The 27,714-nt window shown below is 39.8% G+C and overlaps 2 protein-coding genes across 26 annotated transcripts in view; both read right to left on the bottom strand.

Annotated features, from left to right (window-relative positions):
- Nucleotides 1-24,161, bottom strand: part of ZFAND4 (zinc finger AN1-type containing 4) — a 63,600-nt gene extending 39,439 nt beyond the window's left edge. For 2 of the 3 annotated variants that reach the window (XR_004346306.1, XM_032609083.1), the window contains exons 1-2: nucleotides 23,813-24,161; nucleotides 9,676-9,976 (exon numbers count right to left, since the gene is read on the bottom strand). Coding sequence is in view for 2 of the 3 variants with exons in the window: in XM_032609083.1 (XP_032464974.1) it covers nucleotides 9,676-9,937 (262 nt within the window). In the remaining variant the exon portion in view is untranslated. Of the gene's footprint in view, nucleotides 1-9,675; nucleotides 11,006-23,812 lie in introns of those variants that run through there. The other variant, XM_032609084.1, reaches the window with a different exon arrangement.
- Nucleotides 24,162-27,101: 2,940 nt separating this feature from the next.
- Nucleotides 27,102-27,714, bottom strand: part of LOC116741858 (WASH complex subunit 2C-like) — a 56,280-nt gene continuing 55,667 nt past the window's right edge. For all 23 annotated transcript variants that reach the window (XR_004346303.1, XM_032608992.1, XM_032608996.1 and 20 more), the window contains one exon: nucleotides 27,102-27,438. Coding sequence is in view for 22 of the 23 variants with exons in the window: in XM_032608992.1 (XP_032464883.1) it covers nucleotides 27,299-27,438 (140 nt within the window). In the remaining variant the exon portion in view is untranslated. The remainder of the gene's footprint in view (nucleotides 27,439-27,714) is intronic.

The raw sequence follows: 27,714 nt of genomic DNA, 5'->3' as shown, positions 1-27,714 counted from the left end.
ACTTCCCTGGTGGCGCAGTGGTTAAGAATCTGCCTGCCAACGTAGGGGACACAGGTTCGAGCCCTGGTCCGGGAAGATCCCACATGCCACAGAGCAACTAAGCCCGTGCACCACAACTACTGAGCCTGCACTCTAGAGCCCGCGTGCCACAACTACTGAAGCCCGCACACCTACAGCCCGTGCTCCGCAACAAGAGAAGCCACCGCAATGAGAAGCCCATGCACTGCAACGAGAGAAATCCTGCGCACAGCAAACGAAGACCCAATGCAGCCAAAAATAAGTAAATAATTTTTTTTTTAAAAAGAAGGATAGGGCTTCCCGGGTGGCGCAGTGGTTGAGAGTCCACCTGCTGATGCAGGGGACACGGGTTCGTGCCCTGGTCCGGGAAGATCCCATATGCCGCGGAGCAGCTGGGCCCGTGAGCCATGGCCACTGAGCCTGCGCATCCGGAGCCTGTGCTCCACAACGGTGAGAGGCCCGCATACCGCAAAAAAAAAGAAGGATAGCATCAACTCCTAAACCTAATAAAGACATTACAAAAAACGAAAACTACAGACCAATATCATTCACTCAAACTGATATAAAAGTCTAAATACAGGCAAACAGAATCCTCTAGTACACCAAGAAAAGAATTTGCTGTAACCAAGAGGAATGTATTCCAGGATTGTAGATTGGTTCAATACTAAGGAATCTATTATTAGTAGTATTTAGTAGTATTATTATCCAACACATTAACAGCTCTAAGGAAAAAAAAATCTCCATAGGTGCTAAGAAAATCTTTGACAAAATTCAACATCCATTCATGATATTTTAAAAGTCTCAAGAAAATAGGAATTGAGAGATATTCTCTTAATATGTTAAAATACTACTAGTCTTAAAACACTATCTTATTTAATGAGGAAATACTAGAAACATTATCCAGTAAGATCAGGAACAAGGCAAGATGTCCACCAACTCTGCCACTATCTGACATAGTAAGAGAGGTATTAGTCAATTTAATTAGACAAGAGAAATCAATTAAAGGCCAAAGAATGGTTAAAGAAGTAGTGAAACTATCTCTGTTGCAGATGATATGACAAATATACCTGAAAAACCCTGGAGAATTTATGAGAAGACCAAAAGAAAGACAATTGAGTAAATTAGCAGTATATAAAATTAACATACAAATATCCATAGCCTTCAAATAAGCAAGCAATAAACCATTATAGGATATACCAGTAGAGAAAACTTCATTTATAATAACAATAAATATTTAAATATTATTAACTACTGTACTTAGAAATATACTTAACAAGAAAGGTGTAAACCTCTACAAAGAAAATTTTAAAACACTCCTAAAAGCTGTAAAAGTGGATAAACAAAACCAAAAAACAACTCTGTTTTTGGATAGAATGATTCAACCTTATAAGATGTTTGTTCTACTTATGTTAATTTATAAATTCGATGCAATCACTCTAAAAATACTAATCTTTTTAAAAGAGTGAGACAAGGCAATAAAGTTAAATCAAATATGCAAAAATAGTTAGAAAAACACCAAAAAAGAGAATTGATGAGTACTAGCCCTACCAGACATGAAAAACATACTATTAAAGCCTCTATAATTAAAAGTGTGATACTGACATATAAAAAGTCCAGAAATAGACAGATGATAAAGGTGGGATCTCAAACTACTGAGCCAAAAATGGACTTTAAAAATAAACAGTGCAGGAATAAATGGGTAGTCACTTGGGAAAAGATAAAATTAGATTCATACCTAGTGCCATACATAAGAATAAACTCCAAATGGATTAAAGATCTAAATGTGAAAAAATGAAACTAAGTACTAAAAGAAAACATGGATGAATTCATCTTTAACTCTGGTGCAAAAAATGGCTTATTCTAACTATGACTCAAAATGCAGAGACAGTAAAATTGATAAATTTCCTTTTTTAAAAAAATTTTTTTACATGAGAAAAAAATTTTAATTGCATAAGAAAGAAACCCCTATGGACAAAGTCAAAAGACAACCAGGAGAAAATACGTGTAACATATACCAGAGACAAAAGACTAATGTCCCTAATGTATAATGACCTATTAAAAATTGAGACAAAGACCAAAAACCCAATAGAAAAATAAGCAAAAGACATGAACAAGCATTCCAAAAGAAAGATGGAAAAATAGCCCTTAAACAAATGAATAAAATGTTCCAATTCACTCATAATAAAACAGCAAATTAAAACAACACATTAGGACTTCCCTGGTGGCACAGTGGTTAAGAATCCGCCTGCCAATGCAGGGGACACGGGTTCAATCCCTGGTCCGGGACGATCCCACATGCTGCAGAGCAACTAAGCCTGTGCACTACAACTACTGAGCCTGTGCTCCAGAGCCTGCAAGCCACAACTACTGAGCCACGTGCCACAACTACTGAAGTCCTCACGCCTAGAGCCTGTGCTCCACAACAAGAGAAGTCACTGCAATGAGAAGCCCTCGCACCAAATGGAAGAGTAGCCCCTGCTCGCCGCAGCTAGAGAAAGCCCGTGCACAGCAACGAAGACCCAATGCACCCAAATAAATAAATACATTAAAAAAACATATTATATTGGCAAAAATTTTAAAGTATTACAACACTTTTGTTGGGAGGTCATGGGTGTACATATGTTGCAGTGGGAATACGAACTAGTTCAACCACCTGAAGTGAAATTTGATGGTACCTAACAAAACTACATATGCACTTAAACCTTTTGGACCAGCAATCACAATTTTAGTACTCCACCTTGAAGATATGTCTACAACATACAAAAATATATATGCACAAGGTTATCCACTGTTGCACCATGTAAATATGCAAAATACTGGAAACAACCTAAGTGCCATATACAAAAAAGTGGTTGAATAAATTGATATATTTTTTTCACACAATGGAATACTATAAAACTGAAAAGAAAAAAATATGAAAACTGCATGAGAAAGTTCTCTATGAACTGATTTAGAGTGACATCCAGGATATATTATTAAGTATAAAAAGCACAGGGGCTTGGGCACCAGGGATGGGTTTCATGGAAGACAATTCTTCCACGGACCGGGGGCGGTGCGGAGGGAGATGGTTCAGGTGGTAATGCGAGCTATTGGAAGCAGCAGATGAAGCTTTTTTTTTTTTACATCTTTATTGGGGTATAATTGCTTTACAATGGTGTGTTAGTTTCTGCTTTATATCAAAGTGGATCAGTTATACATATACATATGGTCCCATATCTCTTCCCTCTTGCGTCTCCCTCCCTCCCTCCCTCCCACCCTCCCTATCCCACCCCTCCAGGTGGTCCACAAAGATGAAGCTTTGTTTGCTCACTCACCTGCTGCTCACCTCTTGCTGTGCGGCCTGGTTCCTAACAGGCTGCGGACTGATATCAGTCTGCAGCCCATGGGATGGGGACCCCTGATTTAAAGGACTAACATAATCTTTCACAAACTCTTACAAAAAGTAAAAGAGGACAGAAAACTTACCAACTCCTTCTGTCAGGGCAGTATTACTGGGTTACTAGTAAACACCAAAGATATTACAAGAAAATAAAACTATAGACTAATATCCCTTGTGAATATAGTTGCAAATATCCTCAACAAAATACTAGCAAACAGAATCTAGCTGCACATCAGAAGGATTATGTACCACGACCAGGTGGGATTCATCCCAGGAGTGCACAAAAACCACATGACCATCTCAATAGATACAGAAAGTGCATGTGACAAAATCCAATTATTTCATGAGAAAACATTGAACAAATAGGAATTGAAGGAAATTTCCTCAAGCTGGTATACAGTCTCTATAAAACAACAATCAGTAACCACCATATCTAACCGTAAAAGGATGAAAGCTGTCCCCCTAAGATCAGAAATAAGACACGGATGTTCACTTTCACCATTTCTATTTAACATTTTACTGACGGTTCTAGTCAGGACAATTAGGCAAGAAACAAAAATAAAAAGTATTGAGATTGGAAAGGAAGAAGTAAAACTATATTCACAGATGACATGATCTAAGAACATGGAAAACCCTATAGAATGCACCAAAAAAACCCAATCTCAGGGCTTCCCTGGTGGTACAGTGGTTGAGAGTCTGCCTGCCAATGCAGGGGACATGGGTTCGTGCCCCGGTCCGGGAAGATCCCACATGCCGCGGAGCAGCTGGGCCCGTGAGCCATGGCCGCTGAGCCTGAGCGTCCGGAGCCTGTGCTCCTCAACGGGAGAGGCCACAACAGTCAGAGGCCCGCGTACCACAAAAAGAAAAACAACCAAAACTGTACATGAAAGTTAAAATGGGTTATTCAAAATCACCAAAAACTGAAGTGTCCTCAACTTGGGAATGAGTAAGTGTAGTATATCCATACAATGGAAAACTACTCAACCATAAACAGAATGAACTATTGATATATGGAACAATATGAATAAATCTCAAATGCATGTGTATTACATATAAGCAAAAGGAAGCTCAATAAAGCTGGGGAAAAAAGAAGTAAAGGGATGGAGAAAGATATGCCTTTGACAGGCTCACTCATCAGCAGACTGGGTAAGGCAAGGAAAGAATCAGTGAACTGAAAGAAATGTCAACAGGAACTTCTCAAATCAAAATGTAAAGAGAAAAAAGAATTTTTTAAAAAAGGAACATCAAAGAACTATTGAAATTTTTCAAAACGTGTAACTGGAATACTAGAAGAAAGAGAAAATTGAAACAGAAGAAATAGTTTAAGTAATAATGACCCAGAATTTTCCAAAATTAATGAGATACACCAAAGCACAGATTATGAAGCTCAAAGAACACCAAATAGGATAGCTGCACATCAGAAGGATTGTGATGGATAAATAGGATAAAAATTTTAAAATCTACACCTAGGCATGTTATATCAAACTGCAGAAAAGCAAAGACAAAGTCTTCAAAGAAGACAGAGGAAAAACCATATGGATAATAATTACAGGAACCTTCTTATCCAAAATCCTATAATCAAGAAGAGAGTGGAGTAAAATATTTTAAATGTTGAAAGAAAAAGACCACCAACCTAGAATTCTGTACCCTATGAAATTATCCTTAAAAAGTGAAGGAGAAATAGAGTTTCTCAGATAAACAAAATTTGAGATAATTTGTTGCTAGTACAACTGCCTTGCAGGAAATGAAGTTCTTCAGAGAAAAGGAAAATGATATAGATCTACATAAAGAAAGAAAGAGCATTAAAGAAGGAACAAAGAATAAGGGCAATGAGTAGAAAACAGAAACAGATATGGTAGTTATTAATTCAACTATATCAGTAACCATTTTAAACATCAATTGCCTCAATAAACCAATTAAAAGACAGATTGTCAGAGGGGATCAAAAAACAAGACCCAACTATATGTTGTCTCTAAGAAATCCACTTTAAATATAAAGATATATATAGATTAAAAGTAGAGGGATGTATATATGTCCATGCCACTCTCTCACTTTGTCCCAGCTTACCCTTCCCCCTCCCCATGTCCTCAAGTCTATTCTCTAGTAGGTCTGCGTCTTTATTCCTGTCCTGTCGCTAGGTTCTTCATGACCATTTTTTTTTTTTTGGATTCCATATATATGTGTTAGCATACGGTATTTGCTTTTCTCTTTCTGACTTACTTCACTCTGTATGACAGACTCTAGGTCCATCCACCTCACTACAAATAACTCAATTTCATTTCTTTTTATGGCTGAGTAATATTCCATTGTATATATGTGCCACATCGGATATATATATAATACCAAATGTAAAACCAATAGCTAGTGGGAAGCAGCCGCATAGCACAGGGAGATCAGCTCGGTGCTTTGTGACCACCTAGAGGGGTGGGATAGGGAGGGTGGGAGGGAGGGAGATGCAAGAGGGACGAGATATGGGGATATATGTATATGTATAGCTGATTCACTTTGTTATAGAGCAGAAACTAACACACCATTGTGAAGCAATTATACTGCAATAAAGATGTTAAAAAATAAAATAAAATAAATAAATAGTAATATAGCTGGATATAAAAAAAAGTACAGGGATGGATACAATTTTATTTGTCAATTATACCTCAATAAAACTGAGGGAAAAAGAAGGGATGGAAAACGATATATTATGGTAATGCTAATCAAAAAAAAAAACGCTAGAGTAGCTATATTAATTGCAGACAGAACAGGCTACAGAGCAAGGAAAAATATCCAGATAAAGAGGGGCATTACCTAGTGATAAAGGGGTCAGTTCTCCGAGACGACATAATCCTTAATATGTATGGATACAATCAGCTATCAAAACTTATAAATTGTATTACAATAAGTAAGACAGTATAATTTTGGCACGGGGGGACACATCAGGTGATTAAGAGTTGTGTGCATATAAAAATGTAAAACATGACAGGTATGAAATTACTTTAGTGAGAAAAGACTAGACTAATTCAATAAGTGGTATTTATATAGCCAATTATTTATAAAGTGAAAAAAATGGATCCCTAGTTGATACTGTATCAGGCAAAATAAAGTAGGTTATATTGAACTTACCCCAAACCATCCCCAAAACGTCAATGGCTTAAGACAAAGATTTATTTTTTGCTCAAGTTACATGTCTAATGCATGTCAGGAGGGCTCTGCTCACTATAGTCACTCAGGGACCCAGGCTGATGGATACTTCCATTCATAGCTCACTGGCCAGAACTATTAACATGGTCCCACCAACTCATAAAGTTGGCCAGGGAAACAATCCTATCCCATGTACGGAAGAGAAGTCTTTATTAGGGAGCAGTAATGCCAATGATTTGATGGCAAGTCCAGGGAATCCGCTGCCCACGGCAATAAAAAACCAGCTGACAATAATCCCTTACATTTCTTGGCACATTTTTTCTTTCCAAATCCCTATCCTCTGAGTACCATGTACTCTTCTTTGCAGAACACTACTTTAGGTAATGATAAGATCCAAAGAATTTTCCTTCTCTGGAAACTCAAGAGAACTAAATTACATCTCCTCCCAAGGGCATAGCTCTTATATCCTTTGGTACATATTGCACTGTCTCCACAGACTAACCATTTTCCCCTCATAAAGAGCACAGATGCTCTGCTAAATGCTTTTCATTGAATTCATTTAATCCTGAGGACAACTCGGAACTAGGTACTATTATTAGTCCCATTTTAAATTAGCACAACTGAGGTAAAGAGAGGTTAAGTAATTTACTCAGTTCGTAATCTGAAACCAGGCAGTCTGGCTTCAGTTGCTCCTGTCCCTTCAAGACCCATTTAAAGTCCCCTTGTAGGTACTACAGCCTCATCATTCCTAATCCAGCACACTCCTTCAACCCTTTCTCTGCAGTCCCCTCCATCTACCCTCCTATCTCCCACTATGCTCTAGTTCCCAGCTTCCCAAAAGTTGCCCAAAAGGAAAAGCAGTCTGGCGGGGCGACCATTTCCCTGAAAGATTAAACTGAACAGTGTCACCTCTGCCTTCCTATGCTACCTACTCCATACCCTTTTATCTTGGAGAGTCTTACCCACCATGTTATCCTCAAATGTCATCCTGGGTAGGAATAGAAATATCACCTAGAAAAGGATTAAAATTAATTTTACATGAAGGATGCCCTCTTAAAGCCTCCTGAAGAGCAGAGTGACTATCCCTGCCCATGGGCTGCAAGAAGTTACAAAAGTTTAGAGAATAGGAGGGAAAGAAGGGGTGAGGGCTAGAAGGATGGGGATTGGGAACAGGAATTAAGATCTATTGACCACTAGTGGTAAGTGCTATGGACTGAACTGTATCCCCCCAAAGTTTATATCTTGAAGTCCTAACCCTCAAAGTGATGGTATTCGGAGATGGGGCCTTTGGGAGATAATTAGGTTTAGGTGAGGTCATGAGGGTAAGGCCCTTATGGTTGGATCCAAGCCCTTATAAGAAGAGATGCCCATGTGAGGACACAGTGAAAACAAACCTGTCTACAAGTCAGGAAGAAAGCCTCACCAGAATCTGATCATGCTGGTAGCCTGATCTCAGAGTTTCAGGCTCTGGAACTGTGAGAAAATAAATTTCTGTTGTTTAAGCCTCCCAGTCTATGCTATTTTATTGTGACAGCCCAAGCAGACAAAGACTGTAGAGATTCTACATATTACCTCATTTAATCTCCCAATAAGTATATTCATTTTATAAATGTCTAAACTAGGTTTCAACTGTCTAATAACTACAAAGTCATTGCTCTTACCCTATGTCTCCTCCTACAGGGGACAAGTAGCCTAGATCTTGGCTCTGGTCCAACTCTGTCAGTAAATATTTCCCTGGGATTAGCCCCTAATCTTTCCTAAGCCCAAATCTACTCTTCTGCCATTAAGAGAACTAAACAGGATGCCCTCTAGAGTGCTTCTGCTGCACGGAGATTATTCAAAATGCCTGAAAGCAGGAAAAAATGCAGAGATTACTTAGAACACAAGAGGGTTTTTTTTTTAAATCTTACCACTCCTAAAAAGATATCATTACACCATCATATAAATAAAAGAGCAGGAAAAGTCAAAATAAACTATTCTGACTCTGTATTTCACCAAATCATTTGGGGACAGAAAAGCTTCATGTGCCATTAATGGGTGTACTGATGTGGTCATTGGACTCAGCTGGTCACTAACTTCAATAGAACTTAGTTACTAGAGGAATACCAAATTTCAGAAACTCAGATACCAGGATCCTTGACTTTACAAAGATAAAAAATTCCAATCCTTCTCATCCTTCTATAATTCTGAACTTAAACTGAGCTAGAGGGCATGCTAGTTTCTACCTTTATTACAAGCAAGTTCCAGCTGGCTCAAAAAGCAAAGATCCATTTAGTGTTATATGGAAAATTTTCTAGTCTTTACTGGATTTTAACAACTATAAATGGCAAATACCACTTATTTCAGAAATCTGCCAAGTACAAAGAAAAAGACTAATTTTAACACAAAGTAATTTATAACACTTTTCACAAATACGCTAACCACAAAAGAGACATTATACAATATTCAGTATCCCTGCTATACTGAGGAAACTTCAAATCTATGTAAATGTAAACCAAAAACTCTTCCCAGAAAATCTCCACATTGAAAAAAGAAAAAGTAGGGCTTCCCTGGTGGCGCAGTGGTTGGGAGTCCGCCTGTCGTTGCAGGGGACACTAGTTCGTGCCCCAGTCCGGGAAGATCCCGCATGCCGCGGAGTGGCTGGGCCCGTGAGTCGTAGCCGCTGAGCCTGCGCGTCCAGAGCCTGTGCTCCACAACGGGAGAGGCCATAACAGTGAGAGGCCCGCGTACCGCAAAAAAAAAAAAGAATTCACAAAGCACTCTAAAAAAGTAAACAGGGTCAATAAAAGGGAATTCAATTATCACTGTAAGGTAGTTATTGCAGAATCTTCACATCATCATAACCTGTTGAAAAACTATTTTAAAATATTATTTCACACCATTAACATAATGCCAGGGACTTGCTTTGATTCAAAAGAATCTGGTAGAAAGGGAACAGAGTGGGGGAAATGCAGGAATGGAAAAAAGACAGTTCATGAATTGATAACTGTTGAAGCTGAGTAGGGCGTATATAAGGATTCATTCTCCATTTCTTTCTAATTCCATGTATGTTTGACATTTCTCCATAACAAAAGCTAAAAAGTTATTATACACTCTTGAACAAATTTAATCCTCATATCCTACAAAACAAGGAAGACTAGTACCTTCCAATCTTCGAATTTTTGCTTTCACAGAAATAACAGCTTCAAAGCGTGAAACTCTCAGCTCAAAACATGTTCCAGTCAGTGTTTCAATGAAGAGCTCCATGGTATCGTAGAAAGGAAGTCTGTAGTAAAATGGTCCCACGTTATCTTCATTGAAGAAAGGAGGATCTTTTCTGTTATCCATTAATTTGACTTTTCTAATTCCTCTGGAATATGTTGTAGGCAACTGTATTCCAGTTCTAACCAAATCAGCTTTGAACATTGGTAACGTATATCGTTGTTCATGTTTTGAGTTTTGTACCTGAAAAACAAGAATAATGTTTTTTTAACAAGCCTATGTGAAAGTCTCATTCCTCCACAAAGATTTTCTCAACTCTGGCCCATATCAGCCTTCCAGAGAGCCCGGAATTCATTTTAGTGCTTACTAGGCCTAATCCTGAGCTTTACACAATTGTCTTTGAACTCACTCTCCCAATTAGAGTGTAAGGTTATTAAGAACAGGTATATTTGCTACACTTTATCTTACTAGAGCTCAGCAGTTACTTACACTACATGCTCAACAAATATGTTTTGTTGTTAATGATATTTAAACCAATGAACTCCACATGTAGGTATATATTTGCAAGACTTTGAATAAGTTATGCACATCCTTTCCTAAAACACATAAGTTACATTTTATAACCCATACAAAGTATAATGTTATAGCCATTGTACATCTGAATCACACTGAATAAAAGGAATAGTAACCATCTTAAAAGTAGGATTTACTAAATAATCAATAAGCATTTGGGTTTCCAGAGGTTATCCACCAGTATAGCACTGAGATGAGGTTAATACTGGTAACAGACATTAGACATAATCTCTACACACAAACATACAATGGCTAATGAATATGAGAGGCAAACACAACCAACAGAATACTAAAATAAATTATAAGTGTATAATTAGGAGAATAGGAATAATCAAATTGATAAATTGCTATTAATCAGTGAAAACTTTGAAAAGGTGGAGGGGGCTTGAACTTAAACTAAAAGGACAAATGATACATATTCTTTCTGGAGAAGTAGGTAAATCTTTTCAGTACCTTTATGGCGATATAATTTATATACCATAAAATTCACCCATTTAAAGCCTAAAATTTACTGGGCTTTAGTATGGTTACAAAATTGTACAACCATCACCATAATCATTTTTAGAACATTCTCATCAACCCTAAAAGGAACCTCTTATTCTTTAGACACACTCCTAAATTCTGTCTCTCTCAGCCCTAGGCAATCACTAATCTACTTTGTTTTTAAAATTTTGCCTATTCTGGACATTTCACATAAATAGAATCATACAATATGTAAACTTTTGTGACTGGCTTCTTTCACTTAGCATAATGTTTTCAAAGTTCATCCATGTTCTAAGATGTATCAGTATTTCATTCTTTTTTATTTCTGAATAATAGTCCATTATAAGGATGTACCACATGTTACTTATCCAGCCATCAGTTGATGGGCATTCTGGGTTGTTTCCAATTTTTGCCTATTATGAATAATGCTATGAGAACACTCAATTACAAGTCTGTGATAGACATGTTTTTTCCTTTCTCTTCCATATATATCTAGAAGTGGAACTGATGGGTTGTGTGGTAACCCTGTGTTTAGCAATTTGTAGGACTACCAAACTGTTTTCAAAAGTGGTCTAGGGGCTTCCCTGGTGGCGCAGTGGTTGAGAGTCCGCCTGCCGATGCAGGGGACACGGGTTCGTGCCCCGGTCCGGGAAGATCCCACATGCCGCGGAGCGGCTGGGCCCGTGAGCCATGGCCGCTGAGCCTGCGCTTCTGGAGCCTGCGCTCCGCAAGGGGAGAGGCCACAACAGTGAGAGGCCCGCGTACCACACACAAAAAAAAAAAAAAAAAAAAAAAAAAAAAAAGTGGTCTAAACCATTTTACATTCCCACCAACAATGAACAAGGGTTTGGATTTCTTCACATCCTTGCCAATACATTTTATTGTCTTTTGATTAAAGCCATCCTAGTGTGTATGAAGTAGTGTCTCACTGTGGTTGTGATTTGCCTTAATGACTAATGATGTTAAGAATCTTTTTACGTGCTTAGTACCCATTTGCACATATTCTTTACAGAAATGTCTATTCAGAAAGTCCATTCAGATCCTGTCCATTGAGTTATTTATGTCTAACACTTTCCAGATACAAGCTGTTTAACGGATATATGATTCACAAATATTTTCTCCAATTTCATGGGTTGTCTTTTAACTTTCTTGATAGTTTCCTTTGAAGCACAAAAGTTTTTAATTTTAATGAAGCCCAATTTGACTATGTTTCTTCTGTTGCTTATACTTTGGGTGTCATATTTTAAAAGCTTTGCCTAATGTAAGGTAATAACAATTGACCAGTACATATTTTTCTAAGAATTGTATAGTGTAGCCCTTACATTTAGGTCTATAGTCCATTTTGAATTTATTTTTGTGGTTGTTGTACAATAGGGGTACAGATCTATTCTTTTGCAGACAAATAACCAGTTGTCTCACCATTTGTTAGAAAGACTATTCTAAATTCATTGAATTGTCTTGGCACCCTTGTTGAAAACCAGCTGACCATAACCTCAATTCTGTTCCATTGATCTATATGTCTATCCTTATGCCAGTAGCATACTGTCTTTGTAGCTTTGTAGTAAGTTTTGAGATCAGGAAGTGTGAGTCTTCTAACTTGTTCTTCTCTTTCAAGATTGTTGGCTATTCTGGGTCATCTGAATTTCCATAGGAATTATAGGATCAGCTTGTGTATTTTGCAGAAACACCAGTTGGGATTTTGATAAGGAGTGTGTTCAGTCTACAGATTAATTTGGATAGTATTACCATCTTGACAATATTAAGTCTTATAATCCATCAACATGCAATATCTTTCAGTTTATTTATAACTTCTTTAATTGTTTTCAACAATGTTTTATAGTTTTCAGATTATACGTTTTGTATTTTAAAAACGTGTTTCTAAGAATTTTGTTCTTTTTGATGTCACTATCAATGAAATTGTTCTTAGTTCCATTGTCAGACTGCTCATTGCTAGTGTATAAAAATACAATTGATTTTAATATATTGGTCTTGTTCACTGCAACCTTGCTGAACTCAGTAGTTCTAGTATTTTTCTAAGTGGATTCCTTAGGATTTTCTACATACAAGATAATGTCAACTACAAACAGAAATTTTAACTTCTTCCTTTCCCATCTAGATGATCTTTATTTCCTTTTCTTACCTAATTGCCCTGCCTGGAATCTCCAATACAGGTTGAATAGAAGTGGTAAGAGCAAACATTCTTGTCTTTTTCCTGTTGTAGGGAAAATCATTCAGCCTCTCACCACGAGTTATGATTTTAGCTGTGGGGTTTTCATAGGTAATCTTTATCAGATGGAGAACGTTCCCTTCCATTCCTACTTTGTTTAGGTGTCAGTTGTCTTTTTTAAATCACAGTGTTAGATTTTGTCAAATACTTTTCTGTAGTGTCTCAGATGATCATGTGGTTTTTGTCTCATAGTCTATTAATATGGTGTATTACATTGACTGCTTTTTGATATATTGAACCAACCTTGAATCACTGGGATAAATCCATTTGTATATGGTCTGTAATCATTTATATATGTTACTAGATTTAGTTTGTTAGTATTTTTTGAAGATTTTTGTGTCTATATCCATACAAGTTATTGATCTAGTTTTATTTCTATGTCTTTGTCTGGTTTGATATCAAGGTAATACTGCCCTCATAAAATAAGTTGAGAAGTATTCCCTAAAGGTAGGTAGACTCTTGAATGTATTTCAGAATGGGTAAAGCCTCAGAGTGGGGTAAGAATATCTGTAAGACTAGGTGAACAGAATGTGAACACTAGGGCAGTGCAGGAATGAAGAAGAAAAATGGGTGATAAATTTTTTACTTTTTTTTGCCAAAGGATATATCACTGAAGTCACTGCAATTTTCATAACAATGTGATTAAGGAGAAGTTTTTTTTTTTAAACTTGTGGTTTGATTAATAACCTACATCTCCATTCTATAGACACGATTTTCACAGGTATCTAAAATCTGGATACTAGGGACTTCCCTGGTGGTCCAGTGGTTAAGAATCCACCTTCCAGGGGACTTCCCTGGTGGCATAGTGGTTAAGAATCCACCTGCCAATAGAGGGGACACGGGTTCAAGCCCTGGTCCAGGAAGATCCCACATGCCGCAGAGCAACTAAGCCCGTGCGCCACAACTACTGAGCCTGCACTCTAGAGCCCATGAGCCACAACTACTGAGCCCGCATGCCACAACTACTGAAGTCCACACGCCTAGAGCCCATGCTCCACAGCAAGAGAAGCCACCAGAGTGAGAAGCCGGTGCACCGCAACAATGAGTAGCCCCCACTCGCCACAACTAGAGAAAGCCTGTGCACAGCAACGAAGACCCAACGCAGCCAAAAATAAATAAATAAATTTATTTATTTAAAAAAAAAAGAATCCGCCTTCCAATGCAGGGGACACCGGTTTAATCCCTGGTCAGGGAACTAAGATCCCACATACCACGGGGCAACTAAGCCCACATGCTCTAGAGCCCGCGTGCCACAACTAGAAAGCCCATGTGCCGCAACTACTGAGCCCGCACACTCGGGAACCCACACGCCACAACTAGAGAAAAGCCTACACGCCACAACAAAGAGCTCACGTGCCACAACCAAGACCTGATGCAGCCACATAAATAAATAAATAAACATTAAAAAAAAATAAAAATAGGTACTTGCCTGGTGGTCCAGTGGTAAAGAATCTGCCTTACAAAGCATGGGACGTGGGTTTGATCCCTGGTCAGGGAACTAAGATCCCACATGCCGTGGGGCAACTAAGCCCGCACACCACAACTACTGAGCTCACGCACCTCAACTACAGCCCACGTGCTGCAAACTACAGAGCCTATGTACCCTGGAGCCTGTGCGCCACAACTGGAGAGGAGAAAACCCGCATGCCACAACTAGGGAGAAGCCCGTGCACCACAACAAAAGATCCCACATGCCTCAACGAAGATCCCAAGCGCCACAACTAAGACCTGATGCAGCCAGAAATAAAATAAATAAATAATACATATTTAAAATAAATAAAAATCAAGTAAAATCTGGATACAAGACCGACACCTGAAATCCAACACCTCCAAAACTAATCATCTTTCCTACAAACCTCCTTCTTGTCCTACAGTCTCCATCTTGGTAAAGGGTACCACCATTAACCTAATCACTTAAGCCAGAAAGCTAGGAATCATTTTAGATTTTTCTGCTAGCCTCAAGGTATCTAATCCTAACAGTACAACTTAACATTTCTATAATCTGTGACCTTCTCCAGCCACACTGATTAGGACTTAGTTCAGGTCTTCATTAGCTCTTAATTGAGCAACTTTGATAGCCTAGCTATAATCCTTGACACCTGCCCTTCACTCTTCTGATCCATTCTCTAGGATGTCAACAGTTATCTTTTTTAAAAAAAGAAAGTTTAATAAAAACTGGATTAGGGTATAACATCACATAGTTCAGAAATTACTTTACTCTTAATTATCTATATATAATGGGGGAAAGGTCACTCAAAGTTCTAAAATTTTTTAATATTTGACTTTAGAATGCACTGTGGTGAAACCATCAATTCAGACTAAATGAGGGAAATGAATCTAAGTTAGCCTAAAGCCTGTATTTTTTTTCCTTTTGAATAAACTATTGTTTAGAGCAGTTTTAGGTTCGCTGCAATATTAGGCAGAAGTACAGACAGTTCCCACACACTCCCTGCCCCCACACATGCACAGCCTCTCCCACCATCAACAACCTACTCCAGAGTGGTATATTTGTTACAACAGATGAACCTACATTGACACATCATTATCACTCAAAGGCCACAGTTCACATTAGGGTTCATTCTTGGTGTTGCAAATTCTATTGATTTCCACAAATGTATAGTAATGTACCCATCATTATAGTATCACACAGAATAGTTTATGAGTAAAGCCACTATAAACATCCATGTGCACGTTTTTGTGTAGACGTTTAAGTTTTCAACTTACCGGGGTAAACACCAATGAGTACAACTGCTAGATCTTACAGTAAGGGTATGTTTAGTTTTGTAAGAAACTGCCAAAGTGTCTTCAAAAGTGGCTGTTCTATATTGTGTTCCCACCAGCAAGGAATAAGAGCTCCTACTGCTCCACATCCTCACCAGCATTTGATGTTGTCAGTGTTCTGGATTTTGACCATTCTAGTAAGACATATAATAGTATCTCATTGTTTTAATTTGCATTTCCCTAATGACATATGATGTGAAGCACAGTTATCTTTTTAAAATGTAGAACTGATCATGTTATTTCTTAGCTCAAGGCCCCACGATGGCTTCCCACTGTCTGCAGAATTCAGACTCCTTAGAAAGGCTCCTAAGATCATACATCTCACCTTCCAGCCCTATTTTATTTATACACATACCTCATCCCATCCTGCAATATATCTGGTACTTCTATCCTCTAATCATTTGTAACTGTGGCTTCAGAAAACACTGGTCTCTATATCGTTGCTCCTGCTTTCCTCTACTTACCACCATTCCCACACTTGGCTACCTGACAAGCACCTGTGATCTTTCAAGACTCAAGTCGAATAGAAACTATTCCATAAAGCCGTTTACAGTTCCTCCCCTTCACACCCTGACCTCCATCATATATGGCACCCATTACAATCAATTTCATTTTTTACATGACTTTCTTATTCTACTAAATTGTAAGCTCCTTAAGGGAAGGGCATATGATTTACCACCCCATCACCTAGCACAGTGTTTTGTACATATTGGTACTCATTAAAGGTTTGTTCAATGAAAGAGTAAATAAATATTCATCCTCTCAACTGAGTTTTAGAGCAAACCTGTAATATAGGTAAGGTATTATCCCTGCTTTAGACATGAAGAAGTGTTTGGTTATGCTATAAAAGTTTGTTTGGAGAAATGTTGGTTTCCCATAGGAATCATTACTCACTCCAAACTAACTCCACCAATGTTTACGCATTTCTGCTACAGAAATGTAGATTTCTGCTACAGTGAATTTTTATAACTCAATATAGTTAATTATATTAATTATATTAATTATACTGAGTTATAAAAATTCACCATAGCTCAATATATAAAAGTAATATATAAAATTCATCAATTAACTAGGGAGTATATTTAATATAATTAAGCATAATGAATATAATTAATTAAATAAGGAACCTGAATTGCATTGTGCAGACTGCTAATGTTCCTGAAGATATGGCACCACAGGAAGAAAAGCTATTGCTGGCAGCACAGCTGCTCTGAGTGCTGTTATACTTTTTATCAAAATAATGAGTAATAAATACAATAACACAAAGTAATATGCTAATAATACTGCTGGTGAATTTGAACAAAAAATTTTACAGTTCGTATAGAAACACAAAAGACCCTGAATAGCCGAAGCAATCTTGAGAAAGGAAAATGAGGTTGGAGGAAACAGGCTCCCTGACTTCAAACTATACTACAAAGCTACAGTAATCAAGACAGTATGGTACTGGCACAAAAACAGAAATACAGATCAATGGAACAGGATAGAATGCCAAGAGAGAAACACACTCACATATGGTCACCAAATTCACGACAAAGGAGGTAAGAACACACAATGGAGAAAAGACAGCCTCTTTAATAAGTGGTGCTGGGAAAACTGGACAGCTACATGTAAAAGAATGAAATTAGAACACCACCTAACACTATACACAAAAATAAACTCCAAATGGATTAGAGACCTAAATGTAAGACCAGAAACTATAAAACTCTTACAGGAAAACATAGGAAAAATACTCTTTGACAAAAACCACAGCAAGATCTTTTTTGACCCACCTTCTAGAGTAACGGAAATAAAAACAAACAAATGGGACTTAATTAAACTTAAAAGCTTTTGCACAGCAAAGGAAACCATAAACAAGACAAAAAGACAACCCTCAGAATGAGAGAAAATATTTGCAAATGAAACAACAGACAAAGGATTAATCTCCAAAATATACAAACAACTCATGGAGCTCAATATCAAAAAAACAAACAATCCAATTAAAAGATGGGCAGAAGACCTAAACAGACATTTCACCAAGGAAGACATACAGATGGCCAAGAGGCACATGAAAAGATTCTCAATGTCACTAATTATTAGAGAAATGCAAATCAAAACTACAATGACCTCATGCTGGTCAGAATAGCCATCATCAAAAAATCTAGAAACAATAAATGCTGGAAAGGGTGTGGTGAAAAGGGAACCCTCCCGCACTGTTGGTGTGTACCCCGCATAGTGGTTGTATACAACCACTATGGAAAACAATATGGAGCTTCCTTAAAAAACTAAAAATAGAACTACCATATGACCCAGCAATGCCACTACTGGGCATATACTCTGAGAAAACCATAATTCAAAAAGAGACATGGGGCTTCCCTGGTGGCGCAGTGGTTGAGAGTCCGCCTGCCGATGCAGGGGACACGGGTTCGTGCTCTGGTCTGGGAGGATCCCACGTGCCGTGGAGCAGCTAGGCCCGTGAGCCATGGCCACTGAGCCTGCACGTCCAGAGCCTGTGCTCCGCAATGGGAGAGGCCACAACAGTGAGAGGCCTGCGTACCGCAAAAAAAAGAGACATGCACCACAATGTTCACTGCAGCACTATTTACAATAGTCAGGACATGGAACCAACCTAAATGTCCATCAACAGATGAATGGATAAAGAAGATGTGGCACATATATACAATGGAATATTATTCAGCCATAAAAAAGTGAAACAGTTATTTGTTGTGAGGTGGATGGACTTAGAGTCTGTCATAGAGTGAAGTAAATCAGAGAGAGAAAAACAAATACCGTATGCTAATGCATATATATGGAATCTAAAAAAAGAAAAAAATTGGTACTGATGAACCTAGCTGCAGGGCAGAAATAAAGATGTAGAAATAGAGAACGGACTTAAGGACATGGGGTGGGAGGGGGAAGCTGGGGCGAAGTGAGAGTAGCATCGACATATATACACTACCGAATGTAAAATAGTTAGCTAGTGGGAAGCAGCAGCATAGCACAGGGATATCAGCTCGTTGCTTTGCAATGACCAGGGAGGGTGGGAAGGAGGCTCAAGAGGGAGGGGATGTGGGGACATATGTATGCATATGGCTGATTCACTTTGGTGTACAGCAGAAACTAACATAGTATTGTGAAGCAATTATACTCCGATAAAGATCTATTAAATAATAATAATAATAATGCTGGTGACAGTGGTAAAAGACCACTACTTCCAAGTAAAAGCCAAATAAGTGGCTGTATTGCTCAGGCTGTGTCTCTTATATCCTTAATACACTGACATGTCTGTAGGAATAATGACGGAACCTAACCCCTTTTCCTACCTCACTGAAATGACTGCTTTTATAATACAATTTTGGATAATATGTGGATTCTTAAGAACATACTTATCATCCAATATCAAATAAGAATGTACTACAGAATTATCAGTGTCCGTTCCCCCAAAGCCAAGAGCACTCCTATCTACATAGTAAAAGATCCAGCAACAGAGGTCAGGGGTCAGGAATGCCGAACTGAGTATTACAGAAATAAAGACATGGGTGACCAGTGCCTGTCCAAGGAATTTAGAGACATAAGATATCAAGATCATTTTTTTCACCACAGTAGTCTTCCCAGCAATACCCCAAATATAATAAACAAATGGTGGGAGAAGGTAACATAAAGACAGATTTGGAAGTCCTTCATCTGCAACAAGAATGTACAGAGTAATTATGGGCTAAAAGAAAACTTGCAACCTAGAACAGCACTAATTGCACTGGAACACCACCACAAATTTGGGCCCTAATCAATGGAGTAATTTCCAAAATCCAAAAAGAAGCAAGATTGGTAACCAAATTCAAAACTGAAATGTGTGCCTCTAGGAAATAATTATACTTCTCCTCAGCAGTAGAAATCACTGTAACAGAGAGCAAAGTAAGTCTAGGAAATCTAGTTAAGCCAGACTGGAGGACTAGATGATAGCAGAGGGGCAAACAGAAGCTCCAGTAGGCCAAAGACCTAGCCAGTACTAAGAGCAGGGTCCATGGCAAGTCTGAATCAGCCCTGGGCTTTTTTTTTTTTAATAAATTATTTTATTTTATTTTATTTATTTTTGGCTGTGTTTGGTCTTCGTTGCTGCGTGCGGGTTTTTCTCTAGTTGTGGAAAGCTGGGGCTACTCTTCGTTGCGGTGCGCGGGCTTCTCATTGCGGTGGCTTCTCTTATTGCAGAGCACGGGCTCTAGGCGCACAGGCTTCAGTAATTGTGGCTCATGGGCTCTAGAGTGCAGGCTCAGTAGCTGTCGCGCACAGGCTTAGTTGCCCCACAGCATGTGGGATCTTCCTGGACCAGGGCTCGACCCATGTCCCCTGCATTGGCAGGCAGATTCTTAACCACTGAGCCACCAAGGAAGCCCCATGGACACCTTCTGAAAGTTGTGTTAGAGCATGCTTGACTGAGCAGATTATGGAACCCTATGATGTTGGTAAATGAGGGGCAATGGAGACTCAAAAACAGGATGAAAAATGATACAAGGACAGCTAAAAAATAGAAGAGGAAGAGGAAAGAAGAAGGCAGAGAAAAAAGTACGTCAAAATTTTTACCAATAATTTAAAAAACATGCTTAGCTATTAAGAGTAATGGAGTCAAAAGAATGAAAAGAATTGAGAACAGTCTCAGAGACCTCTGGGACAACATTAAATGCAACAACATTCAAATTATAGGGGTTTCAGAAGAAGAAGAGAAAAAGAAAGGGACTGAGAAAATATTTGAAGAGATTATAGTTGAAAACTTCCCTAATACGGGAAAGGAATAGTCAATCAAGTCCAGGAAGCACAGAGAGTCCCATACAGGATAAATCCAAGGAGAAACACACTAAGACACATATTAATCAAACTATCAAAAATTAAATACAAAAAAAATATTAAAAGCAGCAAGGGAAAAACAACAAATAATATACAAGGGAATCCCCATAAGGTTAACAGCTGATCTTTCAGCAGAAACTGCAAGCCAGAAGGGAGTGGCAGGACATATTTAAAGTGATGAAAGGGAAAAACCTACAACCAAGATTACTCTACCCAGCAAGAATCTCATTCAGATTTGACAGAGAAATTAAAACCTTTACAGACAAGCAAAAGCTAAGAGAATTCAGCACCACCAAACCAGCTTTACAACAAATGCTAAAGGAACTTCTCTAGGCAGGAAACACAAGAGAAGGAAAAGACCCACAAAAACAAACCATAAACAATTAAGAAAATGGTAATAGAAACATACATATCGATAACTACCTTAAATGTAAATGGATTAAATGCTCCAACCAAAAGACACAGACTGGCTGAATGGATACAAAAACAAGACCTGTATATATGCTGTCTACAAGTGACCCACTTCAGACCTAGGGACACATACAGACTGAAAGTGAGGGGATGGAAAAAGATATTCCATGAAAATGGAAATCAAAAGAAAGCTGGAGTAGCAATTCTCATATCAGACAAAATAGACTTTAAAATAAAGACTATTACAAGAGACAAAGAAGGACACTGCATAATGATCAAGGGATCAATCCAAGAAGAAGATATAACAATTGTAAATATTTATGCACCCAACATAGATGAGGAGCACCCCAATACATAAGGCAAATGTTAACTGCCATAAAAGGGGAAATCAACAGTAACACAATCATAGTAGGGGACTTTAACACCCCACTTCCACCACTGGACAGATCAACCAAAATGAAAATAAATAAGGAAACACAAGCTTTAAATGATACATTATACAAGATGGACTTAATTGATACTTATAGGACATTCCGTCCAAAAACAACAGAATACACTTTCTTCTCAAGTGCTCACGGAACATTCTCCAGGATAGATCATATCTTAGGTCACAAATCAAGCCTTGGTAAATTTAAGAAAATTGAAATCGTATCAAGTATCTTTTCTGACCACAATGCTGTAAGACTAGATATCTACTGCAGGAAAAAAACTAAAAAATACAAACACATGGAGGCTAAACAATACACTGTTAAATAACCAAGAGATCACTGAAGAACACCATACACAAAAATAAACTCAAAATGGATTAAAGACCTAAATGTAAGACTAGACACTATAAAACTCTTAGAGGAAAACATAGGCAGAACACTCTATGACATAAATCACAGCAAGATCCTTTTTGACCCACCTCCTAGAGGAATGGAAATAAAAACAAAAATAAACATATGGGACCTAATGAAACTTAAAAGCTTTTGCACAGCAAAGGAAACCATAAACAAGACGAAAAGGCAACCCTCAGAATGGAAGAAGATATTTGCAAATGAAGCAACAGACAAAGGATTAATCTCCAAAATTTACAAGCAGCTCATGCAGCTCAATATCAAAATAAAAACAACCCAATCCAAAACTGGTCAGAAGACCTAAGTAGACATTTCTCCAAAGAAGATATACAGATAGCCAACAAACACATGAAAGGATGCTCAACATCACTAATCATTAGAGAAATGCAAATCAAAACTACAATGAGGGGCTTCCCTGGTGGCGCAGTGGTTGAGAGTCCGCCTGCCGATGCAGGGGACACAGGTTCGTGTCCTGGTGGGGGAAGATCCCACATGCCGCGGAGCGGCTGGTCCCGTGAGCCATGGCCGCTGAGCCTGCGCGTCTGGAGCCTGTGCTCCGCAACGGGAGAGGCCACAACCGTGAGAGGCCCGCGTACCGCAAAAAAAAGAAAAAAAAAAAGAAACTACAATGAGGTATCACCTCACACCAGTCAGAGTGGCCACCATCAAAAAATCTACAAACAATAAATGTTGGAGAGGGTGTGGAGAAAAGAGAACCCTCTTGCACTGTTGGTGGGAATGTAAATTGATACAGCCACTATGGAGAACAGTACGGAGGTTACTTAAAAAACTAAAAACAGAGCTACCATACAACCCAGCAATCTCACTACTGGGCATATACCCTGAGAAAATCATAATTCAAAAAGTCATGTACCACAATGTTCACTGCAGCTCTATTTACAATAGCCAGGACATGGAAGCAACCTATGTGTCCATCAACAGATGAATGGATAAAGAAGATGTGGCACATATATACAATGGAATGTTACTCAGCCATAAAAAGAAACAATATTGAGTTATTTGTAGTGAGGTGGATGGACCTAGAGACTGTCATACAGAGTGAAGTAAGTCAGAAAGAAAAACAAATACCGTATGCTAAACATATATATGGAATTTTTTTAAAAAAGGTTCTGAAGGTCCTAGGGGCAGGACAGGAATAAAGACACAGACGTAGAGAATGGACTTGAGGACACGGAGAGGGGGTAGGGGAAGCTGAGACGAAGTGAGAGAGTGGCATGGATATATACGCTACCAAATGTAAAATAGATAGCTAGTGGGAAACAGCTGCATAGCACAGGGAGATCAGCTCGGTGCTTTGTGACCACCTAGAGGGGTGGGACAGGGAGGGTGGGAGGGAGACGCAAGAGGGAGGGGATATGGGGATATATGTATATGTATAGCTGATTCACTTTGTTATAAAGCAGAAACTAACACACCATTTGTAAAGCAATTATATTCCAATAAAGATGTTAAAAAAATCATGGGAAAAAAAGTAATGGCATCAAAAGACGTTTCTAAATCAATTTCCAAAACATTTCTCTCCTCCCTTCTGAAAAAGTTCTTAAAACACAAACATCAAAGATGAAAGGGAAGTTAAAGACAGGTAATGCGATAACAGTGCTGAATAACTAATTTCAGTAACTCGGAATCAGCTTTATCGATAAACTCTGTTGTAAAGAACAGCCATATAAGAGCATTTCTTTTAAACTCTTCCTCCGACATAAAGGGAGCCAGCATGTTATGCAGTCCTTAAAAACACCGACTCTTAATGAACCGTTTTTACTAAAGCCTGGAAATATACCTAAGTTTTAAATACAAGCTTCAGAATTATATCCACCACATCATGTACCCTAAACTCTCAAATCAATTTCCTAGCGGGACTGTGAAATCCTTCGAAGCCAACGCCTCCTCGAGCCTTCCGTGTTAGGCACTTGAAAAGAACGGAGTCACCTGCGCAGCCCGTGCTCCTCCAGGATAAACTCCGGCTACCCAGACGCACGGGCCAGATCAGGAGGGCAGCGGTTAGGCTCCGCGTCAGAATCCGCGACTCGGAGGGCAGCACCTGTCGGACGGGGCGGGGCACCCCGCGTCGCGCTCGCGGAAGGACGGAAAGTGGAGGCTGTCTCCTCCGCGAAGGCGGCCCGCCGCGCCGGTATCGGGGCAGCGGCGGCGACGGAGGGGGCGAGGCCAGGAGGCCAGCGACGGCAGCGCGGCCCGGCTCAGCGGCCCGCGGCCCTGGGCGCCCTCCCCATCCGGCCCGCTGCCCTCACCAGCTCTCGTCCACTCCCTCGCCCACCCGCAGGCCCGTAAGGAGGTGCGGCCCCGCGAGCGACGCCGCGGCAGGCACCGAAGAGCAACGCTCAGTGGTCGCCGCGCCCCCGCCCCTTTGTGACACCGCGTACCAATCGCTCGCCGTTGCTCGCGTCGCCCTCCAATCAGCGGGGGCAGGGGCGGGACCTGACCGCCGGACGCCTGCGGGTGCTCGGGCGCCGGGGCTTCTTTTGCGTTCGGTGGTGGTTGTTGGTTAGGAGAGGCCCGGATGTTAATCCTCTATTACTAACAGTGGCCTGCTGACTACGGCCGAAGCGGGCGGGCTGGAGACCAGTCGCACAGGCTTCTGGGAACGGTGGGGTTGGCCTGTGGCCTAAGGAGAGTATGGACAGAACCCTCCCTGAGACCAACCTAAGGCGCTCTTAGAGGTGCCCGACGTGTTGCGGGGATAGTCCCCGTCGATGGCCTTCCCAGAGCCTGTGCACTTCCAGTGCGGTACAGGCCGGCCTGCCTTAAACAAATCACCCTTCCTGCGCTTTACTGACCCCTAACGTTTCTGGTCTCACGTACCTCATCTGAAACATGGGGACATTGCCATGCCTGGTTGAAAGCAAGGGCGAAAGCAAACAAGCTCTGTAGATCTTATCCATTTATTCCTCACCCAATTTACTGAGAATTGTAGAGTTGAAATTGAGTGGGTACCTTGGGTTGTCAAATCGCAGCGTCGGCTATGCCCAGCCACCCTTTTTCCCTCCAGTTCTAATTCCCAAGCTGTTGAGCTCAGGTGCACAACATAACAGACAACACAAACCTTCCAGCCTGACATGGGGCCCCCACTGCTTCTTTTTATCTTCATTTCCTGTAGGTATTCTAAATCCAAGGTTTACAGATTTTCCAGCCCTCCTGGCCTACTATTTTACTAGGTGGATTACTCAACTGACAATGAACAGTAATCTCCCTCTCACTGCAGCTTCACTTATCCTCTTGTGACTCGGAAGAACCAGTCTAAAATGAACCCCAATGCCTAATCTCCATTGCCTGTCCCTTCTTACTCTCCTCTGAGACCCCACCCACCAAATTATCTCCATTATTCAACAAACCATTGAGTATACATTGAGGTATATGATAAGGGACTGTGCTTTCACTCATCTTCAGGCTCTCTTGCCACTGGTTCCTTCTTAAACTCTAATACTGCGTTGACTGGAGCCCCATGAGGACAGAGATATGATTATTATCTTTGTATGCTAAATTCTTAAATGAGTGCCTTTGATGAAATGAATCTTACTGAAGCAAAACCTTAGTTTCTAAAACCTGCCACCCCTCTCAGTCAGGGAGAACTGAGAGAAGGAGCTTTGGAGTCAGGTGGCTGAGCTTAAAGCCTTGGGTTCCAACACTGGAAGCTCTTGGCCAGTTCATTCATTCTCACCATCATCATCTACCATGTTTCAAGTGCCAGATAGTTAACAAGGATCTTTGCATATTCTGTCCCATCACAATCCTGCAAGGTGGGTACTGAAACCCCTACTTGACAAAGAAGGAAACAGAAGCTAAGAAAAGTGAAACAATTTGCCTATATTCAAACAGCTCTAAGTGGCAGATTTAAATCTAGGTCTCAATAAAAAAAATCCAAACTTGTTCCGCTAGTCCACTCTGCTTCCAGATTTTAGCCTCATCTGTGAAATGAGGACAACACCTATCTGGTAGAGTTAAGGAGACTGACATGAAAAGTGCCTACCATCGGACCAGTGAGTGTTAAGTTCCCTCCCGTTTTCAACCCTCTCAAAATAGCAATTTGCCTATTTTCTAACTCTATTGTCTCCTGAATTCCCTGGAATCAATCCTAATGATGGGTCAGCAGATTTGATCATTCCAAAAGAAAAACATGTTTAACAAATGCTTACTGAGTCAGATCCCACATTGGGCTCAGAGCAGGAAACTGTACACAAGTAACCTAAGGGACAGAAGGAAGATGTGCTAAAGGGATAGGGAAAAGGAATAGGCAGCTAGTATGTACCCTCTTCTGCTGCTGGGTCATTCTCACAGCAGAGCTGGACAAACAGTTGATGTGTGAGAGCTATACAAAATCTCTGACTATGAGTAATTCCCAATTCAACCTTAAAAGTAACCAAGGAAGAAGTTACTGGCTTCAGAATTGGTGAAGCCAACTGGGTCTGCTTACAAGATTGTGCCACGGTTACAGGTTGAATACTCATGAGCAAGATGGCACAGCACAGGAAAACAGACTAGAAGGGCGGGGGGTGAGGTGGGGGGGTGGTCAGCCATCCAAAATGGACAACACAGTTGTAGAACACTCCCATCAGTGCAGAGTTCTATGAAACAGTGGTGCTCTAGAAGCTGACATTTCCATCCTCAGCACTTCTTCCTACCATTATCTGGGTTCATTCTGCCCTTTCAAAAAATAATGCAAAGTTCCAAGGAATGGAAATGGATGCCTTAGAGCAAGGGTCAGCAAATTGTTTCTGTAAAGGGCCACAAAGAAAATATCTTAGACTCTGTAGGCCATCCAGTCTCTGACACAACTACTCAACTCTGGCATTGGAGGTAGGGTGAAAACCGCCATAGACAATACATAAATGAATGGGTATGTTTCTTTCCAATAAAACTTTATTTACAAAAACAGACAGCAGAGGACTACAGTTTGCCAAACCTTGCTTTAGTGGACCTATAGAGGCATCTTCAGAATTCAGTGGAATGAGAGAAAACCTCCTCTCCTATTACAAAGACTCATGAAGTTTATAATCTCTCATCCTCTTCCTCTATCAAGTGCCCTGGTTCTAAGTTAGGGCTCCCATACATGTAGGGAAGACTCCTGGTCATCTCTCTGGCATTTGCTACCTCTGGGAGTCCCTGGCCACCCATGAAAGGCACAAATAGGTTTCTTTTCTAATGACCCTAAACCATGGCCGCACCAAGGCTAATCAAAATATGGTTAAAAAAGCAAAAACAATAACGAAACAGTGAAACATTTATTTCTGTTTGGCAGTATTAAGCATGATTAAAACCAGTACAGAAAAATACTAAGTACATTGGGTAAGAAGTGAGCTAGCTGTTTCAGTATATGCTTTTTATAATTCAGTTAAGACAGTGAGTACAGAAGACAGCATCATTAACTCAAGGATGTAGCTGAAGGATACCCTGTACACTCTACTGGCCTCCAAAGGCGTTCAAGGGATCATCAAATATGTTGGACACCTTCTGTTCAGATCTTGATTCAGGCACTGTCTGTGAAGATCGACTTTTTGGTTTGGTTGTCTTAGCCTGGATACCAGAGGAGAAGATATCATCTTTAAAAAGGAAAAAAAGAAAAAGAAAACAAAAAAGAGTTGCTGAATAGGCAAGAAAATGGGTGCTTTTAAGACACATCTACACAAACAACCAAAGACTCAAGTCTGACAACAGTATGGGATACCAAAAAACACTAAGATAGAGCCAAGCCTCTTAGATTCTGGTCCTGGTTCTGCTACTAAGTTTTATGATCACATACAAGTCACATTTTCTCTCTGAGCATAATTTTCTCAGCTACAAAGCTGTGTGTGTGCACATGCAGAAGAGGAAAAGTG

Source organism: Phocoena sinus, chromosome 16, assembly GCF_008692025.1.
Source record: "Phocoena sinus isolate mPhoSin1 chromosome 16, mPhoSin1.pri, whole genome shotgun sequence".
Lineage (NCBI taxonomy): Eukaryota > Metazoa > Chordata > Mammalia > Artiodactyla > Phocoenidae > Phocoena > Phocoena sinus.
Note: the sequence above shows the minus strand (reverse complement) of the source record. Positions and strands in the feature narration are given on the sequence as shown.